This window comes from Tenebrio molitor, chromosome 9, assembly GCF_963966145.1.
Source record: "Tenebrio molitor chromosome 9, icTenMoli1.1, whole genome shotgun sequence".
In the NCBI taxonomy this organism is placed as follows: Eukaryota; Metazoa; Arthropoda; class Insecta; order Coleoptera; family Tenebrionidae; genus Tenebrio; species Tenebrio molitor.
The window spans coordinates 7,396,488-7,415,954 of NC_091054.1; the positions used below are offsets into that span (position 1 = coordinate 7,396,488).

Below are 19,467 nucleotides of genomic sequence, written 5' to 3' on the forward strand. Positions count from 1 at the left end.
TTTTGAACTTAGTTATAGATTTTAATAGCTATAAAAGAAGTTCAAATTTAACAGTGAAAAAAAATCATTTTACACATTTTCGTAATTTAATACACATCTAGAAAAGTGATTGAAAAACTTGAAAATTACGATGAGTTACTTCTTTCCTAGAGCCTTTTGAGTCTGAGCAGTTTTCAATTTAGCAGCATCTTCTTTCTCTGTAAAAATAATTCAAATACAAATTGTCAAAATGTTCTGTCATACCTTTTTGTTCTGCTTCTCTTCGCTTTTTTGCTTCCTCTCTTTGTTGTTTAATGATTGCTAATCTAGCCAAGTCAGCCCTAGCTTGTTCAGTTTTACCTTCAGCATGCAGCTTCTGGTAATGAGCTTGGGCTCTTTGTTTCTCTATTTCTTCACGCTCGCGGCGCGACAATTGAGGTTTACTGTCTAATTCTGTAGTTGTTAAAGTTGATAATTTCTTGCTTTTTTTCTGTATTCTATTGGGATTTTCAATTTCTATGAGGTTAGACACACCTTTTGCTTTACCCTAAAAACCACAACTTGAACCAACCATTTAAACAACTACAACACACACCTCTTCTTCACTACTACTTTCTTCCTCACTCCCAGAATCTTCCTCACTGATTTTCTTGTCACCAGAAGCTTCATCCTCGCTACTTGTGTCATCACCTTGCTGTTGCCTCCATTTCTTCTTTTGTTCTTCACGTCTTCGTTCCTCCTCTAATTCCTCGGGGTTAGTAAACCTTCGGTTCCGTCCTTTGTGGTTGGTAAATTTACCTTGAATTGAAACGCCCTTTTAATAACTGTGACGCAATTTTTCGACCATTGACATCTCCAAAACTTACCTCGCGGCATTGTGGTGTTATATATTACTAAATTCGATTAGGTTTACGACAAATAAGTTGCACACCAAACTTAAATTTTGAACTTCCGTTTATTAGAGCTATCTTAAAAAAAGCATGAGAAATTATAACATGCACAGCGAACGTCAATTGTTGGACACACTGACGTTGCCAACACAACGTCAACAAAATAACCAGAAACAATGGAAATTCCCCATCTTTGTATTTTGAATCTCGTACAAAATAAAACATTACAAAACTAAACTAAATCTCGTGTTTAATTACGTTTCCACCGCCTCTCCATCCCATTCGGCCAACGAAGACCCATTTTTGCCGACTACCCTCGTCAACATTTCAACGCTCAACTTCCACAACATTTCACTAAATTGGGCATTTTTGGCCATCTCACTTTCTTCACAGCGAAAACAATTATTAAAATAGACACCTGTCACACCCGCTAATTCTACAGCGGTGGCACAAAAAACTGTTGTGCTGGCTGCTTGTTGTAATGACTTTGTAAAAGGTCGGACAAAAGTGAATAATATCCTGTACAACCACCAATTTCTTGCCAAACTTGAGGACACCATGTTGCCAGGGTGAAGACTAAAAACAGATATACCCAAAAACTGAAATTTTTTCGCTAACTGTCGCCCAAAAACGTTGTTACACAACTTTGAGTTGTTGTAAGCCATCATGTCCCAATATTTTGCACGTGACTCAGGCGATAACGTCTGTGCAGACAAATTTTCCACTGTCAAGTTGGCAAATCTATAAGAAAAAGGAGTAAAGAAAAAAAATGTGTTTTATAATTTGTTATGTCACCTGTGTGACTCTGAAGAGACTATTACAACTCTTGATCCTGTTACTAACAATGACTGTAACAAAAAGGTAAGATAGAAATGAGCCAAATGGTTGACTTGAAATGTAGTCTCAAAACCATCAACAGTCTTAGTGTAGGGAAGTCCAAAAACCCCTGCATTGAGTATCAACATGTCAATCTGTTTACAAACTCCTTTGACTTGATTTGCAAACTGTTCAACAGTGCTCAGTATCGCCAAATCTAGATAAAACGCTTCACAGTTGTCTCCTGCCACTTGTTTTTCTTCTCTGATGTGTCCGATGGCGTCAGAGGCGGAATTCAGATCTCTGCAGCCAAATATGACACGACAACCATGCTTGGCCAGCGATTTCGCCGTTTCAAATCCAATACCCGTGTTAGCCCCAGTAATCAAGGCCACTTTCCCGTTCAAATCGCGTCCGTGCAACACTTGCAAAGCTGTACTGGATGCGTCGAATCTCTGCCTGAAGTCATTGGGGTGCTCCTTTTCTTCCACGGCGAAAGCCAGTCGCGGGTCCGTGTACGTCGTTCTTCTATTGTCGTGCTCCACGTAGATCACTTTGCCGCTGTTCTTGTCGATGCAGCGCTCCCAGCCGAAGGGCAGATCGCCGGAAACCCGTTTCTTTTTGCCGGTGCGTGGGTGGGTCCATTGCGTGGCTTTGGTCAAATGGTTGGCGTAAAAGACGCTGCCGTCGACGGTAACTCGTTCCTCCCAACCGGGAGGCAGTTCGTCTTCGCTGTCGGATTCTGGGAGGTTCATCGCACTATTTGAAACGAAACATAACCTTCAAATGTAAAACAAATACGCTTTGTGATGTAAACAAAGCTGTGGATGTGTGATTCAACGCAAAGCGCACAGGATTTGGGGCGTCGAAGGAGATATGACTCGTGCGACGGTGTTGTGGAATTATTAAAAAATAAAAGATTTTCGGTATTTCACTTTGAGCTGAAAAGCTGTACTGACACTGAAAATATTCCTCCTCCCAATTCTTGTGGAATTATTCAAGAATGTTTAAATTATAAAATTATCGAATCGAATTCAAGGGTAGTTTTTTAATATGTAATATTAAAAATAATTATGGCAGGCTCCATTTTTTGTCTCATGAGAAGTCTTCTTGTTGGAATATTGGGAATCGGGATAATTTTTTGCATTTTATGTTTTTTAAATATTTTTACAGCACATTCTTCTAGTGGTAGCCAAGGTCCAATCTATAAAACAAACATTTGAACATTTTGCTTTATTTCCGAGCAAAAATATTATAGATTTTTAAGTTTCTACAATGCATAAATATCGTTTTAACTATTTTTTGTTTTTCTATGATTTTTACTGCGTCTCGGCGTAAAAGACCTTAAAATTAGCTTGACGTTTCGTTTTGACAAGTTGTGATATTTATCAAAATCTGTTCACACAGGAGAAAATTCTCAAATTCTGACAGTGTTCAACAAAAAAAAAATTCACAATTCTACAGAGTGTTTTCGAAGTTGAGGTGTTCCTTTTAACCTGTGATAGTATGCGTTGTTCTAAAGAGTTTTAGCCAAAGTCACCTTAGTAAAATGTGTACGGCAATGAAGATACATACAATAAGTTAATTTTTTTGAAATTTCTGAAACCGGTCCTGCTCAAATTTGCGCTGATTTGTTAGAAATTAGAATTGACAAAAAAAATCAAATGAGCATGGAGGTTAATCAAAAATACTGTCAGAGTTGTCATCTAATTAGTCGGAATGGCTTTATCATTACGAAAATAATGAGCTCACAGATATGTTGCTAATGCATGGGCAATGTTATCACGTTATCAGAATGCAGCTGCGGCATCCAGAGAGCACGCAGCGCGATTTCTAGAAAGACACCATCCTGGGCCACGTCAGTTATTAATCTAGGACAGCAGAGAAATAGACAGGACCGGACTCAAAATTTTAGAAAACAATAAAAATATACAATCAATTATCTCCCTTAATACAAACATTTTACTAAGAAGATTTAAGCTAAAATTCTTAAGAATAATGTATAGTATCTCGTGTTACATGGAACCCCTCAACTTCGAAAACACCCTGTATATTGTGAATATTCCCACTCCCACTAGTAAACCCAACGGATTTTGATAAATGTCACCACTTGTCAAAACGAAACGTCAAGCTAATTTTAAAGATTTTAAGCGATTTGGAGCCTTTAAGGGGCTCGTCGAACAAAAAAACGTTGTTTTTTGGCACTCGTGGGCCTTTAAAACGCTCGTTTTACTCGCGTTTTAAACGGGCCCACTCGTGCCAAAAAACCCCAATTTACACAACAACTCGTCAAATAAACTACTATTATAAAAGCTTTATAAAAAACATCATCACCCACCGCACTTGTGAATTTTTTTTTACCCGGTTAATTATTCTTTTTTATTTTCGATAACAAATCTTCAAGTCGTTTTTGTGCATGTTAACCTTGACTTTGAACTACTTCTTTGACTCTTTGGCAGCTGAAACTAAAGTTTTTTTTTAATAACACCTAATAAATGATCAATTTTAATAGATATAGCTATGTAATAATTTCTTGTTTTGTCTCTTGACCAATTAAGGTATAAACACATTTGCCTAAGTATTTTTTATCACAGTAACTCTCATAATTAAAGGTCATTGCACAATAACAATAGCGGTGAGAATTAATACAGTAATTTGTACTAAATTTGTCAAACTGATAATAACACTTATATTTTCACAACCCTATTAGGACAACAATGATGCTCATTACTTCAAGTGCAGTACTAACGCAAGACAAACATTTTATTGAATACATAACTTGAATAATATTAATTATTGAGAAATCTCCAGAATAATTTTCACAACACCTCTACCTTACAGTTTACATTTAAATCAAGTCCATTATAATTCGAAAAAACATTTTATTGACGGCCGTATCAACAAATGCTTCAGTTTTGATAATCACCTCTTTCACTCACAGAAATAGATCGTTGGATCTGAATCCCAATTGCCTTATTAATCAACGAGAAAGTAGTGGACGCACATCTGAATCGATGAAGCAACAGATCGATTTCAGTTTCGAATAGGTGAAGGAATTTAACGAAAGAACACGCACTCACTTTAGCAACAATTACAAACATGAATTGCTTTTTGATATTAATCTTTCCAATACACTTATCACCGAATTTAATTAATTACCATGACTAGTACCAAACAAGCACATTACAAAGCAAATTGTTACTCCTGAGAAGGTGGCGAGTTTGCATCACCATAGGTCAGTGTGTGAAATCTCGCAAGGACACCGAACGAGTCGTCCTTGACTAAACTGCCCCAATTCAGCAACGATTTCTACCTTGTTGAACAACTTATGTTAAAATCTCTTGAACGCAGCATTTGTACATCTAGACATTCATTCGCGAACTTACCTCTAGTACAATTCCTACACCTATAAGGTCGCTCTTGAATGTCGAATTAAAATGAAGTAGTGATTCGTGAGTCAGTATTGTTCAGGCGGAATGAATTATCGGACGGTAGTTGTGTTGTTGACCATTTTAACCAGGTGCAGCGCGCAGTTGGTGAATTTGGTGAGCGATCTGAGGCGCTCCCTTGGTGATGGTGAAATCAAAGACACTGTGAATTTTGACTCGGACTACGATTTCGTCGTGGTCGGGGCAGGATCGGGCGGAAGTGTTGTAGTTAATCGACTGACGGAGAATCCCAAGTGGTCTGTGTTGCTCCTAGAGGCCGGAAACGACGAGATGTTCTTGACCGACGTCCCTCTAATTGCCTCCATTCAGACCATTACCGGCTACAATTGGGGCTACAAGAGCGAGAGGCTCAAAACTGCTTGTTTAGGCTTGATCGACAAACGCTGCAACATGCCGCGAGGAAAGGCGCTGGGGGGCACTTCCGTTATCAATTTTTTGTTGTACACCAGAGGCAACAAGCTCGATTTTGATCAATGGGCAAGCCTGGGCAACAAAGGGTGGAGCTACGACGAAGTCCTTCCCTACTTCATCAAGTCGGAGAACTGCACGAAATGTCGGGACATCGACGAGGTCTACCACGGTAAACGGGGCTACTTAAACGTGGAACACCCTGGGTACGAATCACCCTTGGTGAAATTGTTTATCGAGGCGGGAAAAGATCTGGGCTATCAAAACCTGGACCCCAATGGTCGCTCCGAACTAGGCTTCTCCAGAGTGCAGGCCACTATGAAAAACGGAGCTCGCTGCAGCGCCTCCAAAGCCTTCTTAAGACCGATCAGCCAAAGACCAAACTTGCACGTTTCCATTCGGACGAGAGTCACAAAGATTTTGATCGACCCCAAAACGAAACAAACCTACGGAGTGGAGTTTTTGAAAAACCGCAAAAAATACACGGTGAGAGTGCGCAAAGAAGTGATCTTGTCCGCCGGAAGCATCAACAGCCCCCATTTACTCATGCTGTCGGGCGTGGGGCCCCGCAAAGACCTGAAGCGGGTGCAGATCCCGGTGATTCAAGATCTGAAAGTGGGCTACAACTTGCAGGATCACATGGCGATGTCAACACTCGCGTTTCTCGTCAACGAGAGTGTCACCATCTCCGATAGGGGCGTCCAAAACAGTATGGACATTTTTAATTACATTTTGAACGGGAGGGGCCCCTACACGATACCTGGGGGCGCCGAAGCTTTGGCTTTCGTTCGGACGAAATTTGCTCCAGTTGAGAGTTATCCAGATATGGAGCTAGTCCTGGGGGCTGGGGCTTTAAACGGGGACTTGTACGGTAGTCTGAGGAGCTTGCTTGGGATCCCGCAGAGCTTGTTTGACCAAGTGTACGCACCCTACGCTTACACTCCAGCCTTCAGTATCGCGACGGTCCTGATGAGACCGAAAAGCGCAGGACGAGTCCTGATCAAGGACTCGAATCCGCTGCACTGGCCTCTACTTTTGCCCAACTACTTCGAGAAGGAAGAGGATGTGGCTGTGATGGTCGAGGGCATCAAGATGGTGTGTACTTAGCTTAAACAAACTGACTTTTCGAAGGATACTGACACGATTTAACAGTAACCTACAAAGATTACAAATTACAGATATGTAAGAGATTACGTGAACTTATCTCGTATTCACATAAAATTCAACTTATGTAAAACTTTCTCTTTGCGCTTGCCGCTTTAAAATAAATAGAATTAAAATATTAAATTGGGTAATATCAACTGAAACGTTGCAGAAATGTGACTCTTTGTATTTATAAAAGATTTTTTTTCGCGTGCTCGTTATGTAAGGATTTGCGTGTGTTTATTTTAGAGCTGTTTTTTTTTATTTTAACAGGAAAGTAAGGTGAAGGTGATCGGCACTTGTACCACTGTCATTGACCTAGTAAAGTTTGTGCAATAGGTACTTAATTGCAATTATTACTTTCCGCCTAAATTAGATCTAATTGTAAGATAAACATTCAGTAATTGCAGACCCGACGGCGCTGCACATTGTTGGAACCGTTTGAATTTTGAATTGACCACTTGACCGGACATTTTTCTGATTTGCAGGCAATCTCCATCGCCCAGTCTCGCCATTTTCAAAAATACAACGCCACCTTGAACAGAATTCCTGTTCCTGGTTGCAGGAATGTCCCATTTGGCAGCGACTCGTATTGGGCTTGTGCTGTTCGACAGATCGCCACGACTCTGGGGCATCAGGTTGGGACATGCAAGATGGGGCCCGACACCGATCCCGATGCTGTCGTCGATGCCCAACTCAAAGTGTACGGGATTAAGGGGCTGAGGGTGGTCGATGGGTCGATAATGCCCAATATTGTGGCCGGACATACCAACGCTGTGATAATGATGATAGGGGAGAAGGCGGCCGATATGATTAAAGACGAATGGAGAAATAAATGACACATCATTGTTTCCGTTTTTTATTCAAAAATCGAGTCGAACTAGACAATTTTATTTACGTATTGATTACAAGAACAGATCTGCTGTTGAACTGTGTGACGCAAGAGGTTTCTTTGTAGCAAAAACAATGAATAAGAATTATTATGTAAATTAATTTTTAAAACGAATAAACGTTTGACAGTTCGGCGACAGCAGTAGATTTTGAAAATTCGCGCCACTAAATTTGAATGTCACCGTGGTTACTACTTGTTCAGATATTTTACCGGAAAATAATTTGCACATTTTAAAAGCGGAGAATTTTTTTTGTTGAGAACTAAGTACATTCAGGATTCACCTGAATAATATGTACCAATCGTATTTTTTTTACATTGAAATGTTATTCTATGAACATGAACGTCAATTTGAACGACTTGAACTGCTGTCGTAAATTGTTTTTGCTCTTCCTGTCATTAAAGACAAATTTATTATAAATTTCAAGAATTAGAAAAGCTCAATTTAATCATTTAATCCTACGTTCTTGAAGGAACACTCCAGAATGTATTGCGCGGAAAGTAAACAACACACAAGTATCAAATCTTTTCAGTGTAAAATGACAATGAAAGAATTAATAACAATAAAATGAAGCAAGACAAGACAAGATATGGACATGAATGAAAGCCGAATCAAGATATGAATTTTGTTTATTCATGAATCCATTTCTTCATCATCACTTATTTATTATTTTCATTTTCAACAACATAACTGATTACACAGCTGAAATACAAGGTAATCTGTATAACACAACTGACCAAAAATTCTGAATTTGAGGTTATGGGAAATATGTATTTGAAAAATTATAAGTATTCTTTTACAATGAAAGTTACGTTCTTTTTCTTTTCATTATACGTTCTTCTGGGGAATCAGTCAATTAAGCCGAACATTAACAGAAATAATTTAAAGCTACTTAGGTACCTACTTACTTAAAAAGATTTTTTCATTGTCACCACTACAGAATGTTTTTGTAAGTTTCTATAATTGTGAGATTGGGAGGTCGATGGTTCAATAATGTCCAATTGTGGCCGGACATATCAATGCTGTGATAAGGATGATCAAGAGAACATAAAGAGGACGAATGGAGAAATAAACTACAGATTATTTTTTCCGTTCTTTATGAAAAGTCTTTAAATACAAGTACAAACTAGATAATTTTACATACACAGTATGGACAAAACGAAGATACTTAAAACGAAGAACTGATCTCCTCTCGATCTGTTTGACGCAGAAGGAGCCTCTTTAGTGGCAATTTCTAAAAACAAAAAATAATGAATGGGAACTATTATTTAACGTTTTTTTGCACCTTTACAATGACCGCCTTCTTCAAGGTGGTCAAGTTTGCATTTACACATTCCATCAAAACACACTAAATTGTTGGGTTGTCCTGGTTGATAACAGGCGTCATCGCTGTCGCAAGTTTTATTCAAAACTGTTGAAAAAACATACATACTTAGGTATTTTCAATGACGCCATTAATTTAAAAGAAATGGTGTCATTTTTATATTAAAAAATATTAAATTTCGGCAACCAACAATACACGATTAATATTTACAGCTAAATCAATTATTGTTGCAATCTGGCCACAAGGCGTATTCTTTTAAATGAACTTTACTCACATCTTTCGCCAATACATGTGCGCCCTTCCGCGTCGTACCGAAAGAACCTCTTGCACTGACACCCTCCTCGCGCACAAACCGAGCCGCTGCCGAAGACGGATGTGCATTGGATGTCATCTTCGCAGCCATCGCCGATGTCATGTGCGACCCGAAGACATCTCAAATTTATTGCGACGTGTGTCTCCACACAGGAACATTTGAAATCGATGCAGCTGCTGGAATTTGTCAACGCACATTCCTCGTCACGGACGCATTCTTCGCCCAAATCTGTAAAAACTCCCGGCCGTGTACAATCCCCTGCCGATGATCTAACAATGAGTAATAGAATTTGTTTTTACTCACCGGCAATCTTATCGCACCCATCCGACTTGTTTGGACACGCACACCGATTGTCCAAACACACCGCCGAAGGGAATCTTGAGGCGCACTGCGTGGTTTCATCGCACGAATCGCCGATTTTTGCGACTGCTGTGGACGGCGTTTTTGATGTTTGAAAAAAAGGATTAAGGATTTAAAGATAACTCACTTTGCAAACATGTTGTGCCGTCTTTAGAGGCAACGAGACCGTCTCTGCAAACACACTCCCCTTTCAAGCTACATTGCAAGTTGCTGGATCTGCAATCGCCGGAGTTGACACATTTGCTTCCAAGCGCGTCCCTCTCGGTTTCGCACACGCCGTAAAGGTTGCCGCAATTGCAGAATCCTCCGGAGCAGGTCGCATTTTTGAAGTGGTTGCAGTCGGCGTCATCTGTGCATGCCACCAGCCCTACAAATTCACCGAAAAATGAGACGGCAAATATGCTCAAACAACGATAATTTATGAGACGTCTTAACACAAAGACCAAAATACAACGACTAATTAGAGGCCGCCATTAGATATTTATACCCTAGCCCCTAGCAGATGTAATTTTAGATTTTGTTTTTCATTTTAAAATGAGAAAGTTTGCGGGAAAATTTGTGAAGAAACTAATCTAATTAAAGATACTTCAAAGGATCGATTCGATTCGAGTTATCTAAACTGGACACTTTAAGTGTCTCATAAATCATACAAAACGACCCCTTCTCCAGACATCTTTAAAAATAAAACTGAAATATTTGTTGAGGTGAGAGCTTAACCTATAGATAACAAACCGGCGATTTTGTTAATTTATGAGGGCGTTTACAACCGTTAAAAAAATAAAAACTACAACTCACAATTAAGTACAGCGCCCTCGACAAACTCTTGAGTCACTAACAACAAAACAAAAACTAACAATTTCATTTGTTGCATTTTCGCTTTAGCTGTCTCGTGTACAAATGAAGAACGATCACGAAACGCCAGCAACTTATTGTAAAATCCCGTATCTATGTCCTGAGGATGTTTGCGTAGTTTTCGCACTTCACACAAATCTACTGTGACGGTACTTTAATAATTCTTGTAACTTTATCGCTGCGGTAAACCGCACGAGTTTTTCGAGCAATTCGGGGGGATAAAGTGAACGCGAAAACTCAACCGAAGGTGTCGAGGAAAATTCACCTGTGGGAGATTTCGATCGATTTGAAAAGAAAATGTTCGAAATCGAATTGGGCTAGGTCCGCTGAGTAATCGGAAGTTAGAAACAAATGGTTTTGATAAATTGGGTCAGCGGTGATAAAATGAGACATATTTGCGTCAGGATTAGGTACTTTGAGTGATGTCGATTCATGAAACCGCGAACATCCTGTGCATGAATCAAATATTCAAACAAATGTTACATAACTCGCGCTTAATGAGCTACAAATCACGATCTTCGCGCCTGAAAGGTGTGAATCAATCGTAAAAGGCGCCTGTTGGGCCATCTTGTGGTTTTATAAATTTCGGTGGCCAAATGTATCGACACTGATCGGGGTATTGACGCTGCAAGATGTACACTTCGGTGGAACAATCTAATTCGGTAGCGCCTTGACTTAACCGCTCTTAAGTTCAACAACCAACGGTTTATTTTTATTTGTGCAGCAGCGCAATTACGGAACTACAACAAAATTTCGTGCAACGATCGTACAAAACGACGAGACATTTTAACTGCACCGCTTGTTTGTGGCTTCCGGGTCTCGAAGCGTTCGAATTAATGTGACACATTGTCCAAGTATTTTGATTTGAATAAATTCAAATTAAAATTTTACATTTTTTAGATTTTCCTAAGAGATTAATCGGCGAATGGTAAAATTATTCCGCTCTGTTTATTAATAGGTGTCAATTAAAATTTACTGTTTTTTGTGGTCCATTAAATGGGTGGCGTCGTAACGTCACCGAGAACATGGAATCGTAAATTTTGTTACGTAAGTGGTCCGTAGTTTATGTTAATTGCTGGTTTACATGAAAATGAAAATTTTAAGAGTTGATTTTAGTACTGCATTGGAAGGAAAATAATCGTAACGAGATTTTTTGCACAGATTTATAAGAATGGAATATCCGTCTGGTTTATCCGGTGGGAATTTTTGATTAGGCGTGAAACAATAAGCAGTCCCATCTGCATGCAACGCGGGTTTTCACTGATGCAAAATGACTATTTTGTTGAGCTTGGGAGCAGTTCAATGTAGAAATTCAAAAAAACAAATTGATCAAACAAGTTTATTTGTTGTGTTTGATCGGATATCAGTTTTCAACTCAAAACTGTTCGTTGTACCTCACCATCGATTTTCTGCGGGTGTAAAATCAGGCGGTTTAGCTGGTCATAACCGACAAATTTTTTGTCCTTCAATCATTAAGTCTAGTACAATTATTTGTCCAGGTCTAGGTCTCAGTTTTCACAAAACACTGCAATTTTTTTCTAAGCGTTATAATCTCTACCAAAGAAGGAAAAAACTTGAGGGTTAAATGTAAAAATTGTAAAAAAAAAATTGATTGAAGATTTTTAATTCCTTGTGTGTTTCAGGTTCTAAATCAGGCATTTCAAATTTTAATCTTCGACAAAACGACGCTTAAACACTTTATCCTTTCACACATTTATACGTCACCATTAATTCTCTGCAGGTGTAAAATCGGGCAGATTAACTGGCCGTATCAATCAATTTTTCTCTCTCAACCATTTAATCTTTCTTTACTTTACCATTGTTCGTGCTAAAATAAATACGTCGTTCTGGCTAGGACATTTAAAAGTTTGGTTTTCAATTCAATGACGCTTTTAAACACCGCTTATCGTTCCTACATTTATACCTCACCATTAATTCTCTGTGGGTGTAAAATCGGGCGGTCTAACTGGCATAGCAGACAATTTTTCTGTCCTTCAACCTGTCAGTGTTTCTTCTCCCCAACATTGTTCGTTCTAAAATAAATACATGGTATTTAAAACTTCGCTACAAAATTAAATTTCGCTGTCCAGGCAAGAGAATTTAAATTTGTACAAAAATTATTAACAATGGAGTTAATTAATGTTTAGAAAAATTGTTTCGGCAATCTAATAAAATTAGGTTACAATTTTCTCATAACACTTGCAATTTATTTCTAAGCGATATTATTTCTACGAGAGAATGGATAAATTTGAATACTTCAGGTAAATGCAAACATTCAAAAAACAAACTGATTAAACAAGTTTTATTTCTTGCGTTTCGCGTTCTAGATAGACATTTAATATTTTAGTTTTCAATTCAAAACTATTTATCGTTGCACATTTACGCTTCACCATTAATTCTCTGCAGGTGTAAAATCGGGTCGTCAAACTGGCCATGTCAGTAATTTTTCTTTCCATTAGCCATTTAATCCTTCACATTTAAAACTTCGCCGAAAATAAAATTTGGTTATTTAAACATGACTAAGCAGCAGAATTTATATTTAAGAAGAATTTACCAATAATTAAGTGAATACATTTTTTTGAAATATTGTTTCAACAATTTAATATTATTTATCTACGACCATTAAATAATACGTTTGTTATAGATACATTATGCTAGTCATAAATTACACCCGTGACTTATTATAAGTCACTTGTGATTTATCATAAGTCACAGATCTTAAAAAATTTGTAAGCTAAGTGTTTTATGAAAAAAAAAAAGTCGTAGGTCGTAGATAAAACGTCGTATTTAACTCGCGAATAATGCCTATAATCCACTCTGGTGATTAAAAAACTCGCCTGCGGCTCGTTTTTTAACTTCCACCCTCGTGGATTATGATAGGCAATATTAGCTCGTCAAATAATATACTATTGTCCACATCTAGACTACAACCTTTACAAAGTTGTAAAAAAAAAATTATGTTATATTTATTATTTCTACGAGAGAAAACAGAAAAACAAAAAATAGTTTTCAACGACACTTTAACACTATTTATCGTTCACCCATTTATACCTTGCCATTAATTTTCTGTAAAATCAGGCAGTCTAACTAGCCATAGCAGACAATTTTTCTGTTGTTCAACCATTTAGTCTATCTTCACTTCAACATTGTTCTAAAATAAATACATCACGTTTAAAACCTCGTTACAAAATTAAATTTGGCTGTCAGACAGTATAATTTATATTTGTAAAAAAATTATTAACAATCGAGTTAATTAAGTTTTTGAAAAATTGCGTCGAATATCTAATAGAAAGATTTGTCCAGATGTAGGTAAAAATTTTCACAAAGTACTACATTTTTTTTCTGAGCGAAATTATTTCTACGAGAATGGGAAAATTTGTTAATTAGAAAAAAAAGGAATTAGAATGGATTTTTATTCCTCGTGTCTAGCGTTCTAAATTGAGCATTTAGAACTTTAATTTTGAATTCCACAACCCTCAAATTCTGTTTATCGTTCGCGCACCATTAATTCTCTGCAGGTGTAAAATCGGGCAGTCTAACTGGCCCTATCATGCCAAAATAAATAACCGCAAAATAAAATTTGATCGCCCAAACATGACCAAACAGCAGAATTTACATTTACGACGAATTTATTAAGAACAATACATTTTTGAAATATCGCTTCGAATACCTAATAAAATTATTTGTCTAACTCTGGGTCACAATCTTCACAAAGCACTGCAAGTTTTGTTCTGAACGATATTCCTTCCACAAAAACCTCCAATTTATAATTTTAGCACAGTTTGAAATCTCGTTGTAATTTTAGCATGCACTATTCCTATTCTCAAATAAAATAAATAATTTTACACACAGTCAAACTGTTCCAGGTATTTTTAAAAAATTCACAGAAAATAGGAAGAGTTTCAAGTTCAGTAAATAACCGTTGCGCAACAATTCTGTTTCAGTTTTGGCACCTGAAACCTTGTAAATCTGAACAGTCAGCATAATCACACTTCCTCGGTCATTTTTTAATTTTTGTTCCACTCTTATAAACCCGCCTAAAATTTTCCATAAACGTGCGCGCAATCTGAGAAAAACTCGAGCTGAAATTTCCTTGATACACGATTTTCCGAACGCTACAAGACGGATTGTTTGTAAATACAATCAGCATTCACTGCCAAGAATTCACCACTGAACTGAGAAAAAACTACAAGAATTTATTTATAGCAATTGTTGCGTTAACTCAAATAATGTCTTTATTATTAGGGTTGGACTGTAACAGCTTCCTCTACAATGTAAAACAAATCAATTGTCGTAAAGAATGGAGTCAGGATGTCAACGATATGAAACGATTTAATTTATTATTCCATACACTTAAATTAATAAAACCATTTTAACAGATTTTAACACTTAACACCAATAACAAAGACGGCGTTCAAAGACTTGCGCTATTTATTTAAATGAATTTTTATTCGTGCTTGCAGATCAACTCCAGAAGCTAATCGAGGGATCTAATCGATCACCTGTAAGACAATCCACACCACAACGTCCACATGTACCACATCTGTTTGTACGAATAGTTTCATAGCTCCTTTATCAATGAATAGCTGAATTCAGAATTGAACAGTCGCTCTTTATCATTGTGGCAGTGTGGACGTTATTTCGGATGTTACAAGCTACAGACTGAACACTCGCTGTAAATTAAATTTATAGCTGTAAGTAGCACTTGCTGTTTAATTTATAACACTATAGAAATCGCGAAACCATCACACTCTGTCACCCAACGATTCGTGTCATCTCCTTTTGATAACAATTCGATAAAAAATTCTTCGCGCTTGGTCGAAGTCGATCTACTTCGACAACACCGCGAATGTTACTAAAATTGCACCGGTGCGAGAGGTCGAATTAAACTCTTTGATTTATCAAGAAAATAATGTTTAAGTTAATGAACTGTTCGAAGAAATAAACAGTGACAGGTTTTGTATTAAGGTCACGAACTCTTTTTATTTATTGTAGCAACAAATATTAATTATTGTCGAATGATTGTGGCGATTTTACAACAAACAAACAAAATTTGTGCGAGTGAGAGTTTTTTGGTTTCAGTGGTCGGTTCGATAATTGATTATTGGATTTTAGTAAAAGCAGAAGTAGGTTTAGTTTGGCTTATCTATAAAGGACCAGTTTTTATTTTGCCTAATCGTGAAATAATCAGAGTCCATTAACATATAAGCTGATTTATTTTGTGGAGGCTTAATGAAATAAGAAAACACGAGTAAGTCATCATTGTGAGTTTCCCATAACAAAACGGGCGGCGATAACGAATAAAATTACTGTCATCACCAGCGGTGGTTACATTTATCCGGAGCGAATTTAGATAAAAACCGAAATTATGTTCAAATGAGGTGTTTGTTTACGCATTGAGTGCCGTTAACGCTTGTTACTTAAATACAATAAAACAGTATAAACAAACAGTGCACTTGTTTATTTGTGCATCCCCGACGACCGCCCCCCTTTCAGAATTCCGAAAATGATCACCGATCCGTTTCAGCGAAGAAGTGCGCCCAGCATGATCGGCTCGAAGACGCTGATTCTGACGTTCCTGATCGCCGCAGTGTCAGGTATGAAAGAAATCAAATCGAAAGGGTGCTGAGCGTGAGTTTCAGGATCCGCCCTGCACGGAAGCTGCGAAAAAAACGAACAGTGCGGCACTGTCGACACGTATTGCAGAAACGGGACCTGCGTCTGCAAAGACGGTTTCGCAGTCAACGAGGACCACTGTGTTCAGCGTAAGTGGCATTAACTAGCAATAAAAAATGGTAGCGCCATCGCAAGTCCTTGATGGGAGCAGGTTCAAGGCGATCGTAATGCGATATCGTCATATAAAAATGCTTTGACAAGTGTTGTGTAACAATAACAAATTGGGAAGTGTGAAAAAGAAGCTAACATGTGTGGGTTAGTTAAAAAATGGATGGGTTGGGGTACGAATTAGTGGTTGAGTGTGTTGTTTGTTGTGGAACGTTGGCGAGATGGATGGCTCCAAGCTGCATAATAAATGGAGGGATTTTTTCCTGCACTTTCTGATACGAAGAGATAATTTTAATTGATGCATACATTATACGCTAATAGTTTAATTTGTGAGCTAATTGAGTGGAACTTGAGCGTTTTATCGAGGGAAGTCGCTTTGGAGAAAAATCACTTCTGCTTAATCCCCACCGATAGCGACAAGTTTCACTTCATCTCGACAACAATTTTCAGAAACAAAACAACACACTTAGTATTCAGAATGATTTGAGCGATGACTATAAAATCATTGTTTGCAAAGCGAGCTTATTTATTATTCGCTGCAGACGCCCCGAACATTTGATGCCACACACGCCGTTCATTTTGTGCGTTTTTCTAGCATTCCGCATTTTACGATGACTCTGTACATTTTAATTAGGAAACATCACTTAAGAGCAATTAACACTTTAACTTGCGCCGTTACCCGCTTGTCAGTGAGTTCATTAGAAACGATTTTTTTCAGTTGTGGTTCCTGAAATCGCCTGCACGCACAGGTCAAAGTGCAATCTGCATTCGGGCCACAAGGGGTTGTTTTGCCACGAGAAGAGGTGCGTCTGCAGGTCGTTCCACCATTTCCACAACAGTCAGTGCGTCAAGAGCAAAGGTTTTGTACACGGGGTCGGGGAAGCGGGTTTTTGAGCGTGTTGTTTTGCAGGGTTGGACCAAGAGTGCACCAGTGACCATCAGTGTTATTGTGGGGAGGACTGCAAGGAGAAGATCGAGTGCGCTGAGGGGATGTGCGCCTGCAAGAAGGGGTTCAAGAGGTACAGCACCAGGTGCATAGTTGACCCGAGCGTTCTTGATTCTGGGCCGCAGCCCTCGCAGGCCAACAGCTTTAGTGTACATTTTGTCTGTCGATTGTTAACGATGATGTTGTTTGTAAAAATTTCATAACATTTTATTACAACAGTTATTTTTATCAAATCCGTAAAGTCAGTTTTATTATGTAATTAACATTCGAAGTCTACAAGTAAGTCGTTGTACTAGTACTTCCGGTATTAAGAAAAAACATGTATGGGTCCACACCAAGTTGCCATGACAGATTCCGCGCTTGTCAAAACGATTCTAGAATATTTTTTATCTTCATTCAAATCCTTATCGGTCTCGTTTTATTCAAATTAGTGCTTTAAAAATAAAACTGGTCGTTTTAACAATATCTGTTTGGTGTATGCAACCAACTGTACATCATATTTTTTATTTTTCTATCGTGAGAAATTACTTTGTAAGGAATAAGTTTTATGTTAACTAACAAGACAAAACAAACTGTATATGAATTGTTACCATTTTTATTGAAAGAATAAAAAATTGCTAAATTATTGTTTTCGATTTGATTCAATTTTTCAATGTTGGTACTACTGCAAAATCAAAATGATTTTATGACATTTCACAAAATTGATCACATCAAGCATTTTTGGAAAAATCACACCATAGGTAAATCTTAATAATTTTGATACACATTTTATTAAGCGAATAATAATAAATTCTACAATAACTATTTTCCTTTGTGGCGTCCACTAGGTTCTGTAGCAGCATCACTACCTCGCCCGCCCCTCGATCTTCTACCCCTAATTGGTCTAACCAGAGTTGTCTCATCGTCACTGTTATCATTTCCCATTTCAGCGTTATTATTAGACCTTTTAGGTGGATTTGTGTTATTAAACAAATTTTTAAACTCGCTGGGATCTCGTGCCGTTCTGTGAAGCTCAGTTGCGCCTTCAATTCATCCTCCTCCGATTCCAATCCGATTAATTTCTCCAAAGTGTAGGTTTCTTGATTTCTGAAAGAGAAGATGATTAAAATGTCATATCAAAACCTTCAATGCTGCTCACTCCATTATACACGATGGAGCTTCGACGTCATTGGCGTCGATAAATCTCTTAACCGATTCGTTTAAACTATGTACTTATGTACTGACAAAACTTTCAGCTGATTAGTTTCGTTAAAGTATGTTGGTAGCAAATCTTAAACTCTGTCGACTCGTTCAATATCTATTTAAAATATACGTGTCTCAGAAATAAGTACATTAATTTTAAGTAGTGACAGGTCTCGTCAAGAACAACAAAATTGTTTTGTACCATTTTATCGGAATTTCAGTATTTTACCCCCCATAAATTAATGAGCTGGCTATTTACTCGTATTTTCTAGTTATTTAACCCAATAACAGTGACCGTGAAATAATAGTTTTTGTAAAATCAGCGCAAAAACATTGTGTTTTTAGAATAAAGTTTTTTTGCTCTGCGGCCGAGACATAAGAGGATTAAAATTTTAGTTAGTTTTACGCGATTCCAAAAGGCAGGTGTTTACGTGTTGATTCTGTGATTTAAGCTACAATTTTGTGAAAATGCCGCGTTTATTTTCGAATAGTGAATGCACAGATATTGTGTAGTGTATGGTGAATCGTGCAGGAGTGTTCTTCGAACCTAGGCGACTTCTTCTTGTGGGGGTACATTAAGGACTTGGTATATTCCGTCCCAACTGATACAATTGTCTTTTGGTTGGTTACTAAGCAACTAAACGCAGGTCGGTGCCATTTTATTTTTTAAATAAGTATAATAATTAAGAAGGGGTGAAAAATGCTGCCATAACAATTCGCAATAACAGAGGGATGCTAGAAAGAGTGGAAGAAAATCACTTCGTCGGTGCCTTCAGTATTGTATTGACAATATCGGCCGTCACTTTGAACACTTCTTGTAAGTAATGATTAGTGATTACTCTAATTACTTCATTAGCATTTTTACGGATTAATACACTCATTTTAGGAGACATTTTGTCATCATCTTAGGTATGGGCTATTCATTAGTCAGGTTAAAATATTTAGTCTATTAAAATTGTTTTTATTTAATATCTACCATATGATTCCTTTTTTTCTCCTCCACCTTATTATTACAGGTCACAGCAACGGTTGCAATAATTAGCCGCTGTGCTTAAGTTGGCAAAAAACAAGCGAATTTTCTTGCATTTGTTTTTTGTTCTTCGCTTCGCTTATCGATATGATTTTTTGATG

The 19,467-nt window shown here is 37.7% G+C and overlaps 5 protein-coding genes and 1 long non-coding RNA gene across 8 annotated transcripts; 2 read left to right on the forward strand and 4 right to left on the reverse strand.

The window, feature by feature from the left end:
* Window positions 1-1,004, reverse strand: LOC138139154 (28 kDa heat- and acid-stable phosphoprotein). Its single transcript, XM_069059344.1, has 4 exons — window positions 846-1,004; window positions 575-777; window positions 244-526; window positions 1-197 (listed from the first exon to the last, which is right to left on the reverse strand). The coding sequence occupies exons 1-4, from the start codon at window positions 853-855 to the stop codon at window positions 136-138; spliced, it is 558 nt and encodes a 185-aa protein (XP_068915445.1). The 5' UTR covers window positions 856-1,004; the 3' UTR covers window positions 1-135.
* Window positions 1,005-1,048: 44 nt separating this feature from the next.
* On the reverse strand, window positions 1,049-5,205 carry Wwox (WW domain-containing oxidoreductase). Of its 2 annotated transcripts, XM_069059323.1 has the most exons (3): window positions 5,072-5,205; window positions 1,665-2,444; window positions 1,049-1,610 (listed from the first exon to the last, which is right to left on the reverse strand). In XM_069059323.1, the coding sequence occupies exons 2-3, from the start codon at window positions 2,438-2,440 to the stop codon at window positions 1,124-1,126; spliced, it is 1,263 nt and encodes a 420-aa protein (XP_068915424.1). In that variant the 5' UTR covers window positions 2,441-2,444; window positions 5,072-5,205; the 3' UTR covers window positions 1,049-1,123. The 2 variants fall into 2 exon arrangements, with proteins under 2 accessions (XP_068915424.1, XP_068915423.1); XM_069059322.1 differs by lacking the exon at window positions 5,072-5,205 and having other exon boundaries at window positions 1,665-2,626.
* LOC138139127 (glucose dehydrogenase [FAD, quinone]-like) lies at window positions 5,162-7,534 on the forward strand. Its single transcript, XM_069059301.1, has 2 exons — window positions 5,162-6,637; window positions 7,174-7,534. Exons 1-2 carry the CDS (start codon window positions 5,162-5,164, stop codon window positions 7,522-7,524), a joined length of 1,827 nt encoding a protein of 608 aa, XP_068915402.1. The 3' UTR covers window positions 7,525-7,534.
* A 1,121-nt stretch (window positions 7,535-8,655) lies between these two features.
* Window positions 8,656-11,778, reverse strand: LOC138139145 (prion-like-(Q/N-rich) domain-bearing protein 25). The gene is made up of 6 exons (XM_069059330.1): window positions 10,368-11,778; window positions 9,700-9,939; window positions 9,516-9,641; window positions 9,174-9,440; window positions 8,861-8,986; window positions 8,656-8,809 (listed from the first exon to the last, which is right to left on the reverse strand). Exons 1-6 carry the CDS (start codon window positions 10,441-10,443, stop codon window positions 8,712-8,714), a joined length of 933 nt encoding a protein of 310 aa, XP_068915431.1. The 5' UTR covers window positions 10,444-11,778; the 3' UTR covers window positions 8,656-8,711.
* A 2,331-nt stretch (window positions 11,779-14,109) lies between these two features.
* LOC138139155 (tenascin-like) lies at window positions 14,110-17,774 on the forward strand. 2 transcript variants are annotated; one of them, XM_069059346.1, is made up of 5 exons: window positions 14,110-15,118; window positions 15,957-16,021; window positions 16,067-16,189; window positions 16,927-17,067; window positions 17,119-17,774. In XM_069059346.1, exons 2-5 carry the CDS (start codon window positions 15,970-15,972, stop codon window positions 17,355-17,357), a joined length of 555 nt encoding a protein of 184 aa, XP_068915447.1. In that variant the 5' UTR covers window positions 14,110-15,118; window positions 15,957-15,969; the 3' UTR covers window positions 17,358-17,774. The 2 variants fall into 2 exon arrangements, with proteins under 2 accessions (XP_068915447.1, XP_068915446.1); XM_069059345.1 differs by having other exon boundaries at window positions 14,120-15,118; window positions 15,952-16,021.
* On the reverse strand, window positions 17,732-18,913 carry LOC138139163 (uncharacterized). The gene is made up of 2 exons (XR_011162216.1): window positions 18,293-18,913; window positions 17,732-18,240 (listed from the first exon to the last, which is right to left on the reverse strand). It is a non-coding gene; the product is annotated as an uncharacterized lncRNA (long non-coding RNA).
* Window positions 18,914-19,467: the final 554 nt, after the last annotated feature.